At 36.5% G+C, this 21,924-nt stretch overlaps 1 protein-coding gene across 1 annotated transcript in view; it reads left to right on the plus strand.

Annotated features, from left to right (window-relative positions):
- Positions 1 to 21,924, plus strand: part of SHISA9 (shisa family member 9) — a 168,601-nt gene that overhangs the window by 5,775 nt on the left and 140,902 nt on the right. Inside the window, 1 exon segment of the mRNA XM_021411205.1 lies at positions 2,452 to 2,579. Within this exon segment, the coding sequence (XP_021266880.1) occupies positions 2,452 to 2,579 (128 nt within the window).

Here is a 21,924-nt window from a genome sequence, read left to right on the forward strand (position 1 = left end):
TTTTGGTGCAAGCATCTGTTCAAGGATGTTGTTGTGTACTGGGGCACAAAAATCTATATGGGCAAATCCCTAGGAAAAAAATGCAGGTAACCGCATTGCCTTTGTGCTTTAGTAATACGAGCTGCCACACATTTTTAACTCCCCCTGACATCAGTGGAAGATAAGGACAAGCCTTTCGTTATATGAGCTATTCTGCCCTGGGAAGACTGTATAACTTTGGCTAATACAGTACAAACACAGGTGCTGTGTCATTAAAAATCATTAAAAATAGAACTTGATGAGAAGTTCCTTTTTTCTTGACATAGTTGGACAGCTAATTCCTTAAAACCTGATTGAAAAAAAAGCCACACTAAAGCAGTAGAAAACTCAGTTGGCATTTTCAGAGTCAGTCAGTAGTTAATCTGCTGTCATATTTAAAGTCTCTAGTTAACAATATTTAACATCATGTTAAGGGCAACGAGGAAAACTTTTTCAGAAAACCTGCTCTCACAAGGTTGGGAAATACTAATCTATGTATTCTAAGTTCACGCAATTTTAACTCCCATTATCAAGTTAGGAACTTTAATTTGTGTTTCTTCCGCTCCCAGAAATGTGTCCATCTGCCTTTGGAAAAACGATTATTGACATCTTGATGTCAGTAGTTTTTTTCGTATAAATAAATATTGCATAAATTGACTACATATTGATAGTTTTGGTCCCCATTATTCTAAACTACCTTTTGCAATAGAGTGTTTTCTTTTTGCATCTTTTTCTGCATACCTTTGTGAGATCTCTCCTGGTGAATTTTTATTTTTCTGCTATGTAGGCCAGCTCTGCAATTTCTGCTGTATAAGCATTGCTTCAGATGGAAGCATTGCTTTGATGCCATTAATCATTTGGTTACTATCTTCTGACCTTTTACAGCATTAACAGAATATTCTGTAACATGTTGATCACAACTCTAACTAATATTTTAATAACATAATCCTAGCCCTAAACAGAAGGAAACATCAGTATCATTCAGCAATGTTCCTGCAATCTGAGAGCAAGATTTATCTCAGAATTCCTCTCTGTATCTTAAATGAAACAACTATTTAATATTTAAAAGTACAGTGCTTCTTGATCAAGAAATCATCATGTAATGGAAGTACAGTGCAGGAGCTAGATGGAACTTGTTGTGACTTTCACAACTGAATATGTTTATTTTTATTTATTTATTACTTTATAAACTTGATGCAGAGTCTGGGACACTGTATAATCTGGCAGAAAATTAAACTAAACTAGGCACAGTGCTCAGAAGATGCATTCATTCCCTTTAAAAAGTAGCTCAAGGCATCTAAAAATTAACACCAGTAAGAAAAATGGAGGAAGCAAATAATGATCAGTGATGCACTGCGTGGAGCCCCAAAGACACTGGTAACACCCAGTGAATGTTCCTGTTGCCAAAAGGAATGGTTTCTGCAGGTGAGCCAGTTATTTTTGTGGCACAGTGGTTCAGCAGGCAGTTATGCGATGCATACCTAGGGGCTCATCCTCCTCCTAGTGAAGTCAGTGGTGAAACTCCATGGCCCAGAATCACAGAGAGAGGTAGATATTGCTGTGCTGAGATTTTCAGTACTTGTAACATAGCTGATACACGTGTGCATTCTTACCTACGTCATTTACATTGGGCAGGTTGTTTGACAGTGGAACCAGTCCACAGAGAACATGCAAGTGTGAGATGAGCCACTTTGTCACACAAAATTACTGCCTGCACTGCTGCAGAAAACCCCTACGACCAGCTTCAGGTTGGGCCTTGCCTAACTGTGAGGACTCTTTTTGCTTGCTCTCTCTGTTGCTGTAAAGCTTTCATCCTTTTTCCAGCAATGTTACCACGCCAGCTTTGCTCCACTGTAATGATGAGGTCACTTATAGAAGTGAGAAAAGACATTTTTAGCTGCCTTTCTGAATGGAGAAAGTTTAAATCCCTGATCATGGATGGTGCTATGCTTACTGGGTTGCTACAAGAAAATTGTAGAAAACCTTTCATCTTTGGTAACATTTTTCATTGAAAATGGTCGAGACCACTGCACTGTGTGGTGCTCTGTGCAGCTGCATGTTTAAGAGTAGACTTTCACAGACCTGCTGGGAATTGAGGCGTGAGGATAACTACAGGAGTGGGAGCTGAGCTGCTCAGTTTGACTGTGATGGCAATGTCATCGAGCACAGGCAATGGAAGAACTTTGCAAGTCTCAACAAGCTTAAATTACGTTCCTATAGAGCAAAGACAGCTGAAGAACTTAGTCTTAGGTGTGAAGTCTCGTGGTGAATCTGAGTCCCTGATTTTGCTGTGAATAGAGCTGGTTTCTCCAGCAGACATTATGATAGACTGTATCCCAAATTGAAACAAAAACAACAATGCACCTGGACTACATTGCAAATAACTTACAGATTTTGCAGCAGGTTTAGTCTGAAATTTTGTTTGTTTTTCAGGGCTCTTGCTGATGTGATGCGACCTCAAGGTCCGTGTACAACAGATCATATGGAAAGAGATCTCAACATTGTAGTACACGTGCAACATTATGAAAACATGGAGACAAGGCCTCCTCCAAATAATTTACGTAAGTTGCATTATAACTACATTAATATTGGAAATGCTTGTACTAAAATGATTACTACGAAATGATATTGGTGGATGTCAAATGAGAATAGACAGTACACAGGTTCTTGCAAATCAGAAATATTTTATCTCAGAATTAGAAATATCTAGATTTCCCGGTGCAAAAAGTGCAATGCTTACAGAAAGCCATTTTGATGAGAAAAAATGAGTTACTGTCTTTGTTTTTACCGTTTTTTTTTTGTTTTACTGTTTTCTATTTTTCTCTCTTCTGTTAAGCTCATCAATTTATTCCTTATTCTATGTTTTTTTAATACCAAAATAAAAATGGCTAAGCTTACAGCAAGATGTAACAAGATGTATCATACATCTGTAACACCCAAAAAGAAAGTGGTCACACTGGGGTTTCATCTAGTGGTGGTCTCGTTATCATATCAACTAGTAAAATAGTTAAATACATTCCTGGAGAGCATAAAGTTGTATGTAGTTTTCACTTTCCTCAATTTTTTCTCTAGTGGAAATTTGAGAGGAAAATTATTAAGTTTTAAATAATATTTTTGTTTTGCATCTGCTCTTATGTGTTTGTTATTGAAGATAAAGCAAAACTACACCTTAGAGTTTCAAAGGAAATATGGTGACATTTCAAGGGCTTCTGGAATCCTAGGCACCTTATTTCTCAGTCTTCTATTATACCACAGCGCACATCTTTCTTGTGCTCAGATCTGTTTTCCTTTCATGATGAACAGTTCAACCATAATTTTAATTTGCATATGTTTATGTATTTCGTGTCCTTCTATATTATATATGTACACATACACAGAAATTATAGATTACATTTTTACAATTTCAAGTACAATATATTTATAAAAGAAAAGAGTATTGTTCAGGAAGGTATGGATTGGTAGACAGTAAATGGTTTTATTCTGTGCTGTAGATCAATGTAGTCGAGCATGTTGCTGCAAGTATACTTTTCCTGTGTTGGTATTTGGGTTTTGAAACATTTAAACTATATGCATTTGTCTTTTCCTTATCCTTCTGTAAATGGAGAAAGCAGAAAATTTGCTTATATTTTGACAAATAATTAGTTTTGTTCAGAGCGGACTGTGCAGTTGTGAGATTTTACTGCTCCTTTCTTTTTTGGGGGAACATCATAAGAACAATGAGAGAAAGAGAAGATTCATGTGTTACGTGCACTCCTGATATTTGTTCTGTGGTAAAGGCTGACTGTGATTTCTTATGCGTGTGGTTACAGGGCAACAGGAGAGAATTAAAGCTATGACCTCTAATAAAGATACCATATATAGTGAAGTCTGACATCTAACCTGTCTGCACTGCTCTCCAGCAAAGTACTTCCACCTGGGCATGTGCAGTTGTACTGCTGAAGGGGAAGTACATGCACACTGCAGCATTACATCTCTTAATTGCATAAAAGCACAGTTTCTTAAGAGGAACTTAAGCTTCTCTCTCAATCAAGGGTGCTCTAACTGCTTTTGGCTCGTGTGGTTTGAGGAGGATATGCACTCTCTCTCTCTTTGTTCTGTGTCTTAATTCTTTGCCAATCTTTTCTGATCCCTCCTGTGACTGTGTTTTCAAGCAGGAAGATGCCAAATGGTAATCAAGTCAGGTTACAATCCTTAGTTTCTGTCATATGTGAAATGTATATTCAGAATCCCAGTTAATGAAGAGAGCTAGAAAGTAAATAGATTCCTACTGTATTGATTGTGTCTGGAATTTTGTAATCTTCACACTGAGGTGTTTTGCTTAAAACTTGGTATACTGCAATACAGGGCATACTACAGAGAGTCTTTAAACTCTTTAAGTTTCTTGTATTTTTAATTCAGATTTAAGCCTTTGTTCTATAAATTCTTGCACATTTATGTCCATCCTAGTGGAAAGACAAAGTTACAACATCAAGGAAGCAAAAAAGATAAATGTAATGGTACCTTAGGACCTTGACTTACAATGGCCCCAGTTATCCATACCACATCTGTTTCAGAATTGTGCCCCTCTGGCACAGATTATATGTGAAGTAGCTCTTGCCTCACTGCAGTTTACCACATAGAATCCCTACTGGTATGTTGGAGCTATCTTAACACCCCTAGGTGGTGAAAAGGAGCCAGTCTCAAGGCTGCTTCAGATGCAGTTCAGGCATGCCTGCTATGAATGGAAAGCTTGGAAGAAAGCAGTGAAGATGGTAGCTGTTCAGTCTTCAGTCAAATTTATGGATTAAGTCAATCCATTTTTTGGTGTAGACCTTCAAGTGGTGAAATTACTCAAGGCATTCTTTAATTAGTATTACACACATCTGCTTCATAGCAAACAGGTCATTATTTTGTTTTTGTTGACACTATATTGCCTGATAAATTCATCAAAAACATGACTAAAAGACCTTGTAGAATTGGTCTGTACATCAAACATGATTAAAGTGTGCTGAGTGCATATGCATTACGGTGCTGGAAAAGGCTTTAGAAAGACGAATTATTTAGAGAAATTTCCTAAGCCCAGTATCTTAGCAATATGAAATTTTACAGTGGAGTTCTGAAACACTATGAAAGTGCAGATATTACTTGCAGAAACTTTCTCAGTTCAGCATTACCTACTTCTAGTGCTAGAAGAGTGACTTCTTGGGGTATTTTTAGAAGTAAATTAACCAAGCTCAAGTATAGCTTCCATTGAATTTCTGTTCCAGATCTTTACTTACACAGAGAAAATGAAATACTACAAACTTATAGCATCAGACATTTTGATATATATTTTTTAAGTTCTCTTTGCTAAGTTACCACTTTCTACCTACCAGCCATCTCAAAATGAAACATAAAAATTTGATACTAATGTACTTTTCACATTGGTCTGTAGATATGAAGAGTGCAGGAGTGATCTCTTAGGCAGTATGTACCATTTCCATATTGCATCGTTCAGAATATTGAAGACAAACTGTTGAACGCCCAACATTATTAAAAATGTTCTAATTTGAATATTCATATGCTCTTCTGCCCTCTTGAAAAAACATCTTTCTGGTGCTGCCAACCCACTTTGAAGGTGTCCCTTCACTGCCTGTGGAGGGATGCCATGACAAAATGACAAACTTCGTTTGATCTCTGACACTGAAAATGAGTGTTTATGTCTTTGGACTGTTTATTACCAGAGAACAAAGATGTATAAGCACAGCTATTTGCTGAAAGCAGCAGTGCAATGGAAGGCCAAAGTAAAACTTCTTTTCAGCACCTTGCAGTCTAAGCAAGTGCAGTTTGTTGAGTTTCCTGTCCCTTCTTTTCTGATACTCAGAAAAGAAAAGCCATACTGGAGATTCTGGAAGAACAAAGATTTTCTTTTCTGTGCCCAGGTAAATCCAGACAACCTAGACGTTTATTAGAGAAAGCTAGTTTGTCCGTAGTGGTTGTTAGTTGTCATAATTTTCTCCTGAAAATGTGCTTTACTTAGGATTACTTCTCCATTATTTCATTCATTCAAACACATTAGAACTGAGTAGTGCTTTGTAAACAAGCAGCAGTTATCTACCAAGAATTACCACATTCAAGTTTTCTAGCGTGGCATATTAAATACAATAAAAAGAAAAAAAAAAAAGCATTTGTAAGTTATATTAAAAACAAAACCAAAAGCAAACATGTCTGCAGAATTTGAGATCAGTTTTGTTCATCTCTATTTAACTTTCACAGACCTTAACAGAGCAGCAGCAATCAAGATTTTTTTTTCTACTTACTGTGTTAGAAGTCAGCAATTTATTAAACTTGGGATTATAAGACTAGTCATCAGGATTCAGGAGCCATTCTAGCTACATCCTCATTTCTGGAAGATGATTGCTAGTATTATTTCTAATTCATAATTTATGATGGTAGAAAGAAACACTTATGTTAGTGCTGTCCACGGTCACTTTTCCTAATGATCAGTAAAAGCTCAGTATCTCCTTGCACTAAGATATTTAGAGCATTTATGCAGAATCCAGAGACTGAGCTGACTTTAAAAGGAAGCCAATTTGAGGTGCAATTTTCAAGGTGAAATGCTAGCTTTTAGTTAGCTTGACATATATGGGTTATTTCTTCATTTTTAATTTAACACAAATTGTTGCACTATATCAAAATAGCCCATTTTAATACTAGCCAAGGATTTGCAGCACACATGATTAAAATAACATTTCCTCTTGTTAAATATATGCAAGGGAATACTGTGTTTGCTGCTGTATTTGATTGTCACTTCTGGATGCTTGCTCGTTACAAATGCTAATGAAATGAAAACAAAGCTAAGACTTTTCTGTAACTAGTGCCTTATGATAATTTTAATTTCTTTGTTTGCACTGGACAGTTAGCATATAAAGAGAAGAGTATTTTCTAAAGTTTTCATATTGGAATAAACATTTTGTATTGTGTATTCCTTTGTATCCTCCATGGCTGTAATTTGAAGCTCAGCCTCTGTTTTCCAGTGAAACTGTCACTAATTTGACGCTGTGAAAATGCAGTTAGAATTTGCAAGAGTTTTTTTGCAGACTTTTCCATCCTTTGTGAATATACTTTTCTTGTTGCTGAATGCAGAGCAACAATGCTTTGGCAAACTAATTATTTTTATGTTTAACATAAAAATATAAACATAATCTAATATAAACAAGTTTATGGTTCACTGTATTGCATTGTGTAAGCATAATTCCTACTTTTGCTCACTGGAAGTAAGCATACAGGCTTACTGAGAAACTTTGGAGAACATCTATCTTTGAAATGCAAAGCTCTTGAAGGATATAAAACACAAACTAATTTACTAATTTGCCTAGTAATGAAGAAGTAGTCACAGACAATGTGCAGGTATTATGTAATAATAGTCTTCTGTAGATAGGGGCTTTGAAACTCTATTAAAAACATTGCTCCAATGAAGGGATGCAGAATGCAAAGGACTGAGCAAATAACTTTATGCTTGGCCTCACTGGTATCTAGGTTGCTTGATTACAGTAAAATGCTTTTTTAGCCCTGATTATATACACAGGTCCAGACCAAAGGAACTGGACTAATTCTATGTAAGTGTTAACTGACTGTTGCCTCCTCATTCAGAAGGACAAAGCACAGGTAGAAAAGCTGATCTCTAGAGACAAGGTTCCAGCCGTGTCTTATGTGCAAAGAGAACACTAATAATTTTCTAGCCAAGAAAAAGCACTGTGACTGAAGGAGAAGGGAAGAAGTACTGCTGATGGAGTGTTCTGAGACAGTGAAGAATGAGGGAGAATAAAATGGCCAGCTTAACTGGAGTATATATTTTGTTCACAAGAAACTACAGTGCTGTGGCAGAGGAAAGGAACTGTAGTCAATAAGCGTGGGGAATTTGTTTCCATTTGAAGCCTTAGTTTTCACTGCTAGTATGCAAAAATTCATTTTACTGATCCATAATCTACCCAGGAAGTTCCTTAACACTATTCAAAAAAAAATTAAGATACTTTAGATAGTTCCTGACCTAAAAGCCAGTAAGCTTAAATTAACCCTGGAAGAGGACTACTTATTATATTTTGGACAAAAATCTGACTTTTAAATTACATTCTTTACAAAAGTAATAATCTAAGAAAAAGTGCACAGCACTATCATAAGCCGTGTCAAAATACATATTGTATTTTTTAACATAGTTTCTGATTGACGTTAAAAACAGCATGCTGCTTTGTCACAGCCATCTTGAGACCACTTTTTAAACCACTTTAAATTAAATTCTAGATAATGACATCAAATGATATTATGGTATCCAGTAGAACTTCAAAGCATTAGCAAATTGGTGATATAATTTTTGCTATTTTTAATAGATTTTTTAAAATTAATATAACTACAGCTATGGTGATGAGTATTACAGCTCCAAGCCTTCCATGCTAGAAACACAATTTCCCAAAGAACTTAGCATCTAAAGATGTGTTTCTTTTGCAACCCACTCATTCACTGTTAGAGACAGTGATGCTTAATCTGCTCAGAATGGTTGTTTAGCCTCATAATCATTAATATAAAAAGGTTAGTAATTTACATTCAGATTTTAAATTCAGATGCACGATGCTGATTTTTGAGAACCTTCTTGAAACATCAAAGAGGATATTAAAGGAATTTAATTACAACCTGATAGTGAGAACTTCTGAATTTATTTAGGAAAGATAAAACAGTAAGACAAATGAAATATTTCATTAAGCGTTGACTGGTACTTTTTTCTTATTCATTAAAAAAAAGGATAATATTGAAAATGTTAGTATATACTACACAACAGCTTTTCATTGACAACTACATCTGTCTTCACCTAGGCACATATGTCAGAACATGACTAATTCTATGCTTTTGGGATCATCTTGTTGGCTTAATCTAGCAAATGAAAAAATAAGCTAAAGCAAATAGTAAAGACAATTGTTGGCATGAACAAGGACTAAGCATGCTGGGTCTGTAATCAAATAGAACTTTGAACTTGAAGTTACTGCATGAGTACACTGGCTTTCTTACTTATTCTAAAACATTTCTTGGTGAATATGATTTCATTGGAAAACCAAGAAGAATGTTGTGTACCCCTTCTGCAATTCTAGTTAGTGAGGTATGTTTTGAACAATAGTGGGTTCATAAGCTTCATAAGCTTTGTTCAATATAACCATTTCCATTAGGACTCAACAATGAAGTTTTTGCTCTGTCTTCATTTATTGTGCAATAATAATAATTAGATTAGATTACTGTCTTGCATCCTGTAATTTCCTTTTAGTGAGCTTTTAATTCAGATAAATTTGACATAGTGTAATAAAAGTATTCATCAGTGTAAAATATATTGGAAGAAATACAGTTAATCACTGACATTATCCTTTAGTGGCAATAATTAACATTATGGTAATAAAAATATATTTTATAATGAATTTTAAAATACTGAACGATTAATTTATAAAACAAAAAATATTGTCATAATAGAAGAGAGTACTGCAGAAACAGACTATTACCTAGTTAGTTTTGAGCCACACAACAGCAAATTTGGAAAGTGCTTAAAAAGGACGAGACTTACTTTGCTGTCATCAGGTGCAGATTCAAGTACTTTAAAATGCTGCCCAATGGCACTGGGATGTATTTACTATCTAGCAGATGAAAAGTTCATTATTTAAATATGGTTTGACTTTGGAAAACAGTTACGCTGTTTCCCTTGAATCCGCTTTTACTTCTGTACCATCATCATAACTATTTAATGAGGGTTTAGTTCCATAGGAGATTGTTATTAAGTATTGGTAAGTCCTGTCATCAAGCATTCCCCTGAAAGCAAAGGCAATCCTTAGAAGAATAAGCATCATGTACTGTTTTGGCACTTTGCCATCTAAATTTTACTTGTTAAATGTTATTAGTGAAGTACTATTCCCATTACTTCAATTTAGTATCTAAAATTGTATTTTGTTCTTGGGCAGGTAAATCAAATAATACTATTCTCAACGTTGCATAACTTCCAGTGCAATATATTCCCACTTTTTACCTTAGCCATAAGCAAGGTCCATCATCAATGCTTCATATCTGTTACAGTCTTTCATGCTGCGGGGATTCTTGATGTGAAAAATTGATACAGTAAACAATGCCAATGTAATAGGAATTTGTGTGAAAAAAAACCACACCCAAATCAAATCAAAAGAAAAACAATAATAATCAAAAAACTAAAAAAAGCTAATAAAAAGCACCTTTTGCTTTCATGGTCAGTTTGCTAACATCATCACACAGACAAACTGCACTTGCCTTTTCTATGCCAAAACAATATTGTTTTTGACTGTTGGCTTACAACTGAATCATCTTTCTAAATCTCCTAGCTCCCAGCTTCATATTTTGTCTCAAGAATCATAGATTTATAACAAAAATCATAAAAACATAAATTCATTGATACATGGGTTTCTATCTATTTATTCAGGTACAAGCATAAACTATTGTAAACTGATTTATCCACAGCAAAACATACACTTTTACATGACCGTTCATTTTAAACTTTAACACTGTATTTTAGATTTTAAAATGCTATTGTCAGATTACTTCCCCTCTTCATTTTTAATGCAGTCATACCAACTTTGCCAACTAGAATGAGTACAGTGGTTACAAAATAAATTGGATGAGATTGACTGCATACATTAAAGAGCTTATGAACACACATCCCAATATTACAAGGTGATTGTGATATTCAGTGAGATATTGTCACAAATTTCAATCTACAGTTTCAGTCATAAATGATTTTTAGAAGCTTTGTTCTACGTTCTCTGCTTTATATCGTAACTTTATTTGAAATGTGCACGTTAGCTGACTTCAGTTTTCTTATTGTTAGATAAGCTAAGAAGGTAACTGAGTGCTTAAGAAATTGCTTTATTGTTGATTTTGATAATAGAAACAATAGTTGAAAAAAATCTCTAGTACCATCACACAAAACTGCATTATAATCATTCACAGATTATTACGAGGTGCATTCTAATGTGTTTTTTTTTTTTTTTTTGGTATACAAATTTCATCTTTAGTTTCTAGTCAGCACATTTGAATAGCTTTTAAGAAACCTTTCAGTAACGTACTTTTGTTTGTAACTGATATATCTAAGAAACATATGTCCATGTGCACAGTTTAAGGCTAGAACTTTACTTCTGATTTCACAATGAATTTGTAATATAGTCCAGAATAACCCAGTTATGTTTTACCGTCTACTCCTTACAATCAAAGGAAATGCATGTTCAATATATAGCTATTTATGCACACACAAGCATACACAAAAGAGAGAGCAGGCGCATGACAAAATTTGACACCTTATTGGGGTTAGCAATTATTTGTTTAGCTGGAAGTGTCCACTACCAAGTTCCTCAAACACAGATGTGTTTTATACCCTGAAGAGTTTGCTGTTAACTATGTCATTTTGGCTTTTGCACTCCACAGCAGTAGCTAGGGAAAAACAAAACAAAACAACAAAAAAAAAACACCACAGCCTTTTTAAATTTCCACTGGGTTAGAAAGCACATGGTTGGCTATTCTGGACAAAAATGAAAATACCACAGCACAGAAAAATATTGCATGTGTCTTTATTAGCATTTTGTCTTAACAACAGGGCACTGAGGATGAGCTACTGCATCCATGAATTACAAGCAGCTCATGGACACAGGTCAGAGATGGGTCAAGCACAGCCCTCACCCAAGGGCATTACAACTCACTTAGGGATTCATACCTATCTTACTGAGGGGAATTACAGTTTTGTTATTAATCCTGAATACAAGAGAAAGATATAAAGAGACACAGGATATTTATCTCACATCTTGTTAAAAAATACACCCTTATATAGCTTAGAGGATTCAGTGATGGAGGAGCAAAAATGCATGTTCATTGCAAAGAACAGAAGGCTGGGCAGGGCAAGTGGAGTGAAAACTAGTAAAGCATTCTGAGAAGCCAGGAGGCTGGAATTGGTTCCCAGGTAGATATATCTTCCGACTCAGGACAGTTTGGGAAGCTGCAGATGAGGAAAATGCCCAGGCCCTTGGCACAGACGATAACAGAGCAGTTCCTGCTCTTCTTCCATGCTCCTGCCCTCCAGCAGTAGAGCTGCTGTAGCTGTACAGCCTCTGCCACCTCCAGGATGCAATCCAGGCCTGAAGGCTTTTTGCAGGTACTGGAATCTCAGTGCCTGAGCCCTGGCACAATTTAGGACTGCAGGTGGTAGCTTTCACTTACTGCAGATGGTCTGAAATTTCTCTGGGGCATCAGAGGAGAAGAGAGCTGAGCACAGTGGGGAATTGTTTCACTCATGTCTCTCCTCTGATGGGGGAAACCAAGTCCATGTTTGGGAAGGACAGTTGGCCAAGAGCAGACTAAATGGCCAAAAAGGTTTGGCCTATGTGAAACAATATGCTTCTCTGATTCTGCAGCAAATGGAGATGAGTTCTTGAACATTCTCCCATTAAAAAGAATGAGGACTACTGACAGTAATTTTATCAAGAGCTTGCAGAAGGAAACATTGTTACTTTCAGCCTCAACCAGGGGCTAAACTGGGGAAGACACTCAACTTGTGTACTTGGCTCTTTCTTTCATACCCCTGAAGGTCATAAAGGGACAAAGGCTGCGTTACATGCAAAGCAGTTCCTGCTGGGGGTAGGACTGAGGACCAGGAATGGCAATGCTTCCTAAAGAGCTCTGCTCTATCTCATCAGATAACTACCTCCACACATATTTTGCATTTATCATAATTCATCTTTTTTTTCCAAGACCAACCCCCCCAATTCAATTAGAACAGTTTCAAGTTTATAGTCATAGCTCTGTAGCTGAATTGCCATTAAATACTTTACTTAGTTAAATTAACTTCTGTAAGGATTTTTAAGCAACATCATTTGCATTTATAATTCATTACTTCTTTCCCATCCCTTTAAAATTACTTTTCTTTTTTACTTGCTTTTTCTCTTTGCTGTATATCAAAGCACTTAGGAAAAGAAGTCTGTGGAAAGGAATAATTTCTCTTGAAAATAAATCTCTTGAAAATAAATCTTAATTATTAATTATTAAGATCTTGCTCTTAACAGAAGAACAAGATCTCTTCTATGGAAAAGAAAGAGCCATAGAAAATCAGGACAAAAAAATGTCAGCATACACTCTGTAGGGTAAAACATTTGCAGAAGGCTTATTTATAGATGTTTAACTAAAATAAAGATTTCTTTAAGAGCTATAACGAGCAAAATTCACGTAGAACAGGTATCTCCTTACTTTCTAGTATCTGCTCAGGGATTATCTTGAGTCTGCAAGTTTGTGTATCAAAGCTAAGAAACTAAAATTTTACTTCTGAGTCCAGCATGTTATTCTTAGACATCCCAAGCTATGATTGTGATGACAGAATCCAGGGGCTGAGCTTGGATAGTGTTTCTAGCAAAAATACTAACAATTACCAGAAACTCTGGAATCTTGAAGTATATTAAAATTAAAATTGTGCTTCTTTGCAGATGTTCACATTTTAGCAGATATATTGTAGAAGATGTATATAAAATATAACTTTTATTATTAGGAGACTCTTTTACTGACTTGTTCACGACATTAATAATTTAATGCACCCACCTAAGAGTTGCATAATGCTAATTCTTTTTCCAGCTGTGATTCTGCACATCTTATAGGGAGGTATAAATAACTGTGTTCAAATAGGTTAGTCCTATTTCCTCTCAGGGTAAGCAATTTATAATAGGAAAAAAAAGAGTGCTGCAGGACTCTTTGAAAGCGTACATAAATGACACGCTTTGTAACATGATGATCTTGCACTGTCATAGTAAAGCATTTTAAAGCCATTAACATTTACTTACAAAAATCTGGCTAGAAATATTTGGAAGCTACACCTTATCTCCTGTGTGACACCGTGTCTCCACTTCTACAAATACAGAGACAAAGATGAAGATTAACCCTGCAATCGGAGACACGCAGTTAGAGTGATGCTGGAATGTGGTGATCAGCTGTCAGCTCCATGCACAGAAATTTTTTTTCATTCAGATTTTGTACTATCAGAATTGCCCAAATATTTTTAGAAAAAAAGACACGCGGTCTATGAAAACCTAGTCTCTGTAAATTAGTGTTCTGTTTTGCTGGAACTGTTCCCTGGAATAACACTAGTGTTCATCCCCCCCACTCCCCCCCCCTTTTTTTGTTTTTAAAATCACCTCTCATGTGGTCTACAATGGGCAAGACGGATTGTGTCTCTGCACACTAGCACCTCGTCTTCTCAATAACTGTACCTCAGTACCTCAGGTTCCCCTTGTATTTCTTGATTTTACCCAGACAAAGAGTAATATGCTCTGGCTTTTTACAGAATTATCTATTCTTATATACTGATCAATCAGCAAACAGAAGAAAACAACAAACAACTGCAGAGTTGGGGCAAGTGGGCTAAAAGTTACTACAGGGAGTAACAGGTAGCTAGACAAAAAAATTACATTAGCTGTGTTCTCTTTTAAGAACAATAAATCTAGAGTTAGTTACTGAGAGCAATAAAATGCCACAGGGCATTGTTAGCGTGAAATCTGGCTTCATAAATCAAGTAAGTATTGAGATGTTGCTCTGAGAGCCTGCAATAGCCAAATCAAGAGATCTAGTCATCAAAGGTTGGGAATGCCAGAAAAACAAGAAAAGAAGTATAGAAGAATCTACGGCACAGCCTATTCCTCATTGATCAATTTTCTATCAATCAGGATGATGCACGCTTTGTAGGCTCTTCATTAATTGTATAAGAAAGTCTGAAGGGATTGGAAATGTATCAAAAGATCAGATCTATCTTACAGTAAATGGTAAGCTCAAAACTTGGCAGATTTATTAATTGGCAATTATTTTTGTTTTGACCTTACTTGATGCTAAGAGTATGCTAGAAGCTTGCATGTAGAAAATCCAGACAATAGTTAATGCAGTTCAAAAGCAGCATTAATCCTTCTTTATGGCTGGCAATGCTCTCGGGAGAAGATACTGCACATTTTCAAGGATGAAAAAATCACGAGTGTTAGACAATCTGAGGCTGACTATTGTGATTACAGACAGAGAAGTCCTAAGTGCATACTTTTCTGTCTGTAACTCTGTATTTAAAATATTTACTTTCCTCACAGACCTGTAGTGTTGGGAAACATTGCATGCCTGGTAGCGCGTAGCTGACTTTTCTCAAAGATTTACGGTATGACCTTAGATAAGAAGTAAGCTGTGTACGTGTGGAATTTACTGCTTGTAGTGCTTTAATTAACAGCAGGTGCTGTGCTCAAAAATAGCCTGGGAAATGATATTGTTTTGAGACACTTTGTTGTGAGACACTTTTGATGTTTGTGGGACACCTATCTTGTTTTGATATGTGTGGGGCACCTGCCTTGTAAACAAGTGTGCTATATATGAGAGGGCTGCTGCCCTAATAAATTGGAGCTGTTTGAACTCACACTGAGTTGCTGCTTCCCACGCGGGCGGGGGTTTGTCTTTTCCCTTTGCCGACTGTCAGGGTGACCCTGTGTCCAAGTGTTTTCCTACATGTAGACTACATAGAGTTTGAGATGAGTGCACCCTGGAAGTTGGTGAACACGAGCTAGTAACTTTGAGAACATTTTTGTTATACAGTTACTGACAGGTCTTAACAATTTTGAAGGAATTAACGTAAGAGGAGTAATTTTGTCTTATTTTTCACCCAAGTAAATCAAAACTAGTATAGGCATGTCATGCTCCAAAATCAGAGACATGCCTGAATTCTGGCAGCCTCTATGTCATAATCAATACTCTATCATCTGATGAATCCCTTTAAAATATTCTCATAGTAACTTGCAGCCACAGATTTCACTAGATATGACCTGCATGAGAAAATTGCAGGTGGTATCCAGACTGCTTTCTCTGTCTTGTGGATTTGATAGCAGTTGCAGCTCCTAACTGTTACTCTCACCAGCTTTCCTCTAAGATATGGAGCGCATTCTTACTTAGTATACAGGATTAAAATGGGCACACACATTCTCTTGCTTTGAAACAGTTCCTGACACCTCATTCATATAAAAGATGGCGTGGCCTTACAGCTGACAATGAAGAGATGCATTTTACAAGGAAGATGTCAGAGAGCACACAGAATGAGCTCAGTTGAAAATGCTTAAGGCTTTATTTTTGGGGGAAAAGGATTCAAAATTACAGAACTAGGCAATGTATAACACCTACATAGCTCACAAAACCTTCAGAGCAGAGAGCATGCCAGCAGCACAGCCATTACCTCCTTGGGGAATTCTACCTTGGACTGAGCATTTCTCACTGTTACATTTGTATTCATTTGTAAATGTTTGGACAAAAACCGTATTTTACTTTTATTTTTAAGCCACAGATAAGTAATAACAGAAAGAGAGTAAAGCAAAAACGAGCCTGAAAATCAGCTCATTTTACAAGGGTAATAACAATTTAATGCTTTACCCAGGTGTGATTCAAAAGCAGGCCAGGCAAAATCTCTTTCTCCCCATCCTGTGAGTATCTCAGGGATGGCATCATTGTTCCGGCTCAATCTCTCTCTCCTTCACTTGATGTAATTCTCTCCTAGCAAAGCTTTTCTTGCTTTCATGTTTGTGGGTTCTGCTTTTCTGTGCCTGACAGAATTGTAATGAAGATATGCCACATGTAGTGACAAGGCAAGTATTCTAGAAAAATGCTGTCAGCAGAGATGAAATGAAATAACAAATACTTGATGTTAGTTTTTCAAAGCGATCGCTAATTTGTAAATTTATGTCATGCTCTGTAACTTCAAAAAACGAGAAGTAGAGTTACTTAAAGGTCACCATTAATTAAAAAATAAAATGAAATTGTGAAAAGACTTAAAAATGCATGGGAAAAGTAACTTGCTGTTAAAAAGTCCTTGCAGGATAGGGATCCATAAAGACAATATGGGAAAAGACAGCATGCACTTGTCTCCATTTCAACACCCACAGTAGTTGAAAAAATTGCTATGGATTTTTAAAATCTTGAAGTTGTGCTACCCGACTGAGAATACCACACTTTTTAAAAACAAATAATTGTGTTTTCCTACATCCTTTAACAATGAGTGTCTGTATTTAATCTATAATCAAATATGATGTTCCTCTTCAGTCCCCATTCAATTTCCTGAGTTTAGGCCCTTAATGAACAGAGTATGTTTAAGGTGCCACAGTATTCATAGCTACATACATTACTATACAGATACCTTCATAGGTCACTTAATATGTAGCATACAGTACATAATATTCTCAGTGCCTCAATGACATGAGATAAAAGGAATAACTAGAGAGTAACTTAATGCATTTTTTTCCTCAGCTGCTTAAGCAATCCTCATTTTCCTATCCTTTCTGAGCATTAGTTGGGAAAGATCTTGTCAATTTATTTATACATCTTTATATAAATCTACTAACAAAAAGTGCCTTCTGAGAGATGCACTTTCTAACATTACACACAGTTACTATCACAAGATTCCCTGAATTAACTTCCTTATTACATATTCTGAAACAGGCAAATGTGTTTCAGCAGCAGCGTGATATTTTTGCCTGTTATTTAGAAGATTTTATAATTATGGAGGTGATTAGAGCTACAGGTACAGAAAGATCATAAAATTTTTACCTTCTTATCTGAGGAATTAGTGCAAATGTCATAATTTACAATAGCATACTGATCTTGATACAGAAGCAGTGAAAGTCAGGTATTGTCTTTCATTGTCTTTGACAGTCTTTGAATTGCATCCTCTATGTTTTAAATAAATACACTTGAGATGTGATAGTATAATTTGTATCAGCGTAATACTACAACGATTTCAGAAATATAATACAATAAACACTATTATTGTTTACATAATCAAAATATTCCCATCTAATAACCCAAGGATGCTTTTAACGATCTATTACATCACTTGTGTTAATGTTATTACCTACTCTGGGTACTCTGAAATGTAATTTAATACAGCAACAACAGAACACTGAGGATAAGGAAATGCTGATCAAAACCTTAAGGATTTCTGGAGGTCATAAACACCTTAGCCGTCTGCCAGGCTGGGAACTGCTGACTGGGGAATGCTTCCCACTTTCCCTCCAATTCCAGGTTATGAATAAAAAAACAACCAGTTTGAAAAAGTTAAGAATCAGTATTAATTTGGATTTCATTTCTGGAGGAGAATGGGAGAAGTACAACTTTTCTAGGATGCATCGTGCTTCAAATAACAGTACTGAAATATTTAAAGAAAAAAGTAAAATGACTATCCAGGCTACTGTATTAAATTGCATGCAATTCACTAAATAAATTAGTACATTTAGCAACGATAGTTTAAAAGTCATATAAAAACCAAGTGCAAGAAAGAATTCCTACTGGTATGGACATAGGCACTGAAGAAATCATTCATAAGAAAAACAACACAAAGGCATGTATTAAATAGAAAACAGAGCTTTTCACATCTGGATCCCCTGTTTAAATACAGGCAGAGTACTAGTTTGTACTAGAGCAGCTAGTCTGCAGCCTAAACTATCCGTCGTTAGATTTCTAATCCTTTGAGCATTAAATATTCTAGAAAGAAACGAGCCTGGCAGTGTTCTTAATGGTGTCAGTAACCTGCTCTCTTAAGCAGACAAGCTTGCTAAAAACAGAGATGAGTGTTCATTAGAAAATGTTTAATTTATGAACACATTTGGTCCTAAGGAATGAAAATAAAAGTCTTTTAAACAGTATAACGTTAGACTGAATTTCGGGTAGAATCATTACTTGGGAGAATGAACTCTGGGATAGGCTGAAGAGTAACAGGGCTGCCAGGTACAACAGGAGCCTCTGCGTCGTCTGCTCTCTCCCTGTTACAACATGCTTAGGGCTAACGCAGTCTCAGTGGTGTACCTAAGTTCCCTCACTGTGGGAGATGGGAAAAGCAAATGGGCAAAACAGTGATCCACCACCAGTGCGCTCACATTGGTCAACCTCCACCTTCCATCACGTCTAAGGCACAAAATGCAGCATGTAGCGGAGCTGCATCTTTATGAATTGGTTTCACAGTTATAAATAAATGAGTTTTACAGATATATCTATGACCAATACAGACACTTCCTCTATAATACAAGTCCTATAGTTTTATCCAGCAGTTTCTATCACCAGCAGGTAGACTGTGAAGGCAAACTGCTCATTGACCCTTCTGTACTGAGGGTTGTATTTCTGGGACTTTTTTTTTCTTGGATGATAAATGCTTGTTTCATTTGTCTTTACTTGCTTTGGTATCATATGTTAATACAAACCAGAACTGTAAAATATGCTGATAATCCTAAGAGTTCTGTTAATCCCTAAGTACTAGTAGGAAAAAGGAAAATACTAATGTAAACAGCATACACTGAAGATTTTGCTTTCATATGAATGCAATTAAAGGTATTCCCTTAAGCTAATAGGATAAGTAACGATATAAGGAAACTCACAGACACTGTGAAGGTGCAGGAGAGAGAGAGAGTTTTGTTTGCTCGATGTTCAGTGGGCCATGTGTAATAAGCTGGCACTTCCATCTATTTCCTACCAGACAAAAGTCTACAGTAGAAAATCCTGATTCTCCCCTCTGCTAGCTACACATCTGAAGTTCAGCAGGGAGACCAAAGGCTGAATTACAAGAGACAGAGCTACACTTTCAAAGCTATTTTATTTTTTATTCTATAGACAAATGTATGCGCATAAATAAATTCCTATCAGATAATTTCTTCAATATCTCCATGACTGATCAACTCCCATGTTTTTCCTGAAGTATTCTGAGATCAACTCTGATATTCTGAGACTTTGATCTTCTTTTAACAGTGTTCACAAACTGATACAAACAGATTAATAGCATGTTTCTTGAGAGCAAATTAATGCTTTAGTTTTCAGTAGTTACCCTGATTTATAAATCATAGACTAGTAATAGAAGACACAGTTCTAGTTAATTTTTTAAAAGAAATTGAAATGGTTCCTAAATACTGGTAGTTTATCTATAGCAGATATCACATATACATGGCATAGCACAAACAAGTACTGAATACATGGTAGTTAGGTATGGCACAGTTTTTATTACCATTAACTTGAGGTGTCAAATGATTTTTTTTTGCTTGCACAAATAATGCATTTCAAAAGCCATGCTGATATAACCTCTACACACAACCACAGTTATGAGTAGATCCCAAAGAACAATATACAATTACCAATGCCAGGAAAAGAAAAACCAGTTAATCTTGCTTCAACCACACATCTTAGCTTCATCTTGGCCAGGGTAGGAGCCATTTATTGTAGCTATAATGCTATAATCTGATGGGAAGTACAGCAATAATAGTAGAGTGGCACAATCTTAGGCTGCAGCAAATGAGAACAAGCCCAAATGCAGCAGCTGGGGATGCAGAAACAAAGGAAGAAGAACTGCTTACCTTTAGAAGGCCTCCAGTAGACAGGGATCTCCAGCAAGATACCCTTGCCTCCACTGCCAACCTTTAAATGAGGTCTGGGAAGGGGTGGAGCCAGGATTCTGGTCACTCAGGTGCCTTGCATGCACCTGAGCTCCCCCGGTTGGCCCTGCCTTCCCACCAGGTGCTCCAACACTGTTTCAGGCCACGACTTAGCATTTCCTCTACATTCCAGCCCTTCACAGCATGAACCAATGATTGAGCAGGCTGAAGGTAAGCCCTTTGCATTATGATGACCCAGTATACTGCAAGACCTCGTAGAATTTGCCCGTCACAGTATAGACTGACAAAATGTACGATAATTGATGATTGGTTGAGGCTCATGATCCTTTGTGGGCTAGTACTTGGTGGTTCTTCTGGAGGCCCACAGTTGCTTGGACCAGGCAAGTTTTGGCTTGCAATAGCACACCTTATATGGACTATAGAAGACACTGTGAGGCCCATTCCTGTCCAAATGCAAGGCTTGGGGTGAGAGGAGGGCCAGGAGTTTGGTGTAAGTGACCAGAAGTTCCCCTAGACAGCAAGGGCTGTGCAGTATTTTTTAGGAACTGAAGTGAGCACCAGAGATTGCAGTCCTTGGACAACAAGAGCAGAGCATTGCTGAAGTTGTCATAATTGTCCTTGTAACAGCAACCCCAGGTAGTCCTGGAAACCACTAGGAGCCATGATGGCTGGCATTACTTCAGGCGGCTGTACAGCACATTTTGACTGAAGAAAATAGGATGTAAACTGGGAAAACACAGAAGACTTTCTGCAGATTTTCCTTTAGTTATAGCCAACCTCTAATAACAAGCTCTAAATGCTGTGTGCAAAGAACTACTGATTTATGACTCAACAAAAGGTAGTAGCAATCTTTTTTTTTTAAAATAGCTATTTTTAATCTTAATACTTCAGTATAACAATACATTTTAGAATAATTCTTAATGGAAAAGCTCTTCTCATATAAGACAACTGCAAGCAGTATTTGTGTTCTTTTTCATGAGAAAACTGCTGACTCTCTAGTATTTTCTCTGTCTGGTGTCTAAATCTGTTCAGGCCTATCTTTTTTCTGTCCTCCAATCCTCTTCCTAGTGACTACATGTGATCCCTTTGTGCATCTGGTATTACTGATCTAACTCAGGATTTATTTTTTTCCCCTCCCTGCTTTCAAGATGGAAAGCACTTTTAACATAGTTGGAATGAGGAGAATGTCATCCCTACTCTCATTGCTGTAAATGTATACTGTAGGAACGGTTTTAGTAGTGCGCACTACCTCACTAACCCCCACTTTTCTGTATAATCTCTTAAGCTGTAACCCTACACTGTGGAAGCTCTGTAATTGTGTAGATGCATAGTAACTTGTCATTTGCATCCCATGAAGCTATTATAACAATGGCAACTACAATTAAGCCATGCCACTTGATTTCATCATACTTCTCCCCAATATCTTTGCCATCAACATTTCTCAGAGTGGCAATTCTCCTGAGCTTTCCAGAATTTATAG

The sequence above is a fragment of the Numida meleagris genome, chromosome 13, assembly GCF_002078875.1.
Source record: "Numida meleagris isolate 19003 breed g44 Domestic line chromosome 13, NumMel1.0, whole genome shotgun sequence".
NCBI classification, from domain to species: Eukaryota; Metazoa; Chordata; class Aves; order Galliformes; family Numididae; genus Numida; species Numida meleagris.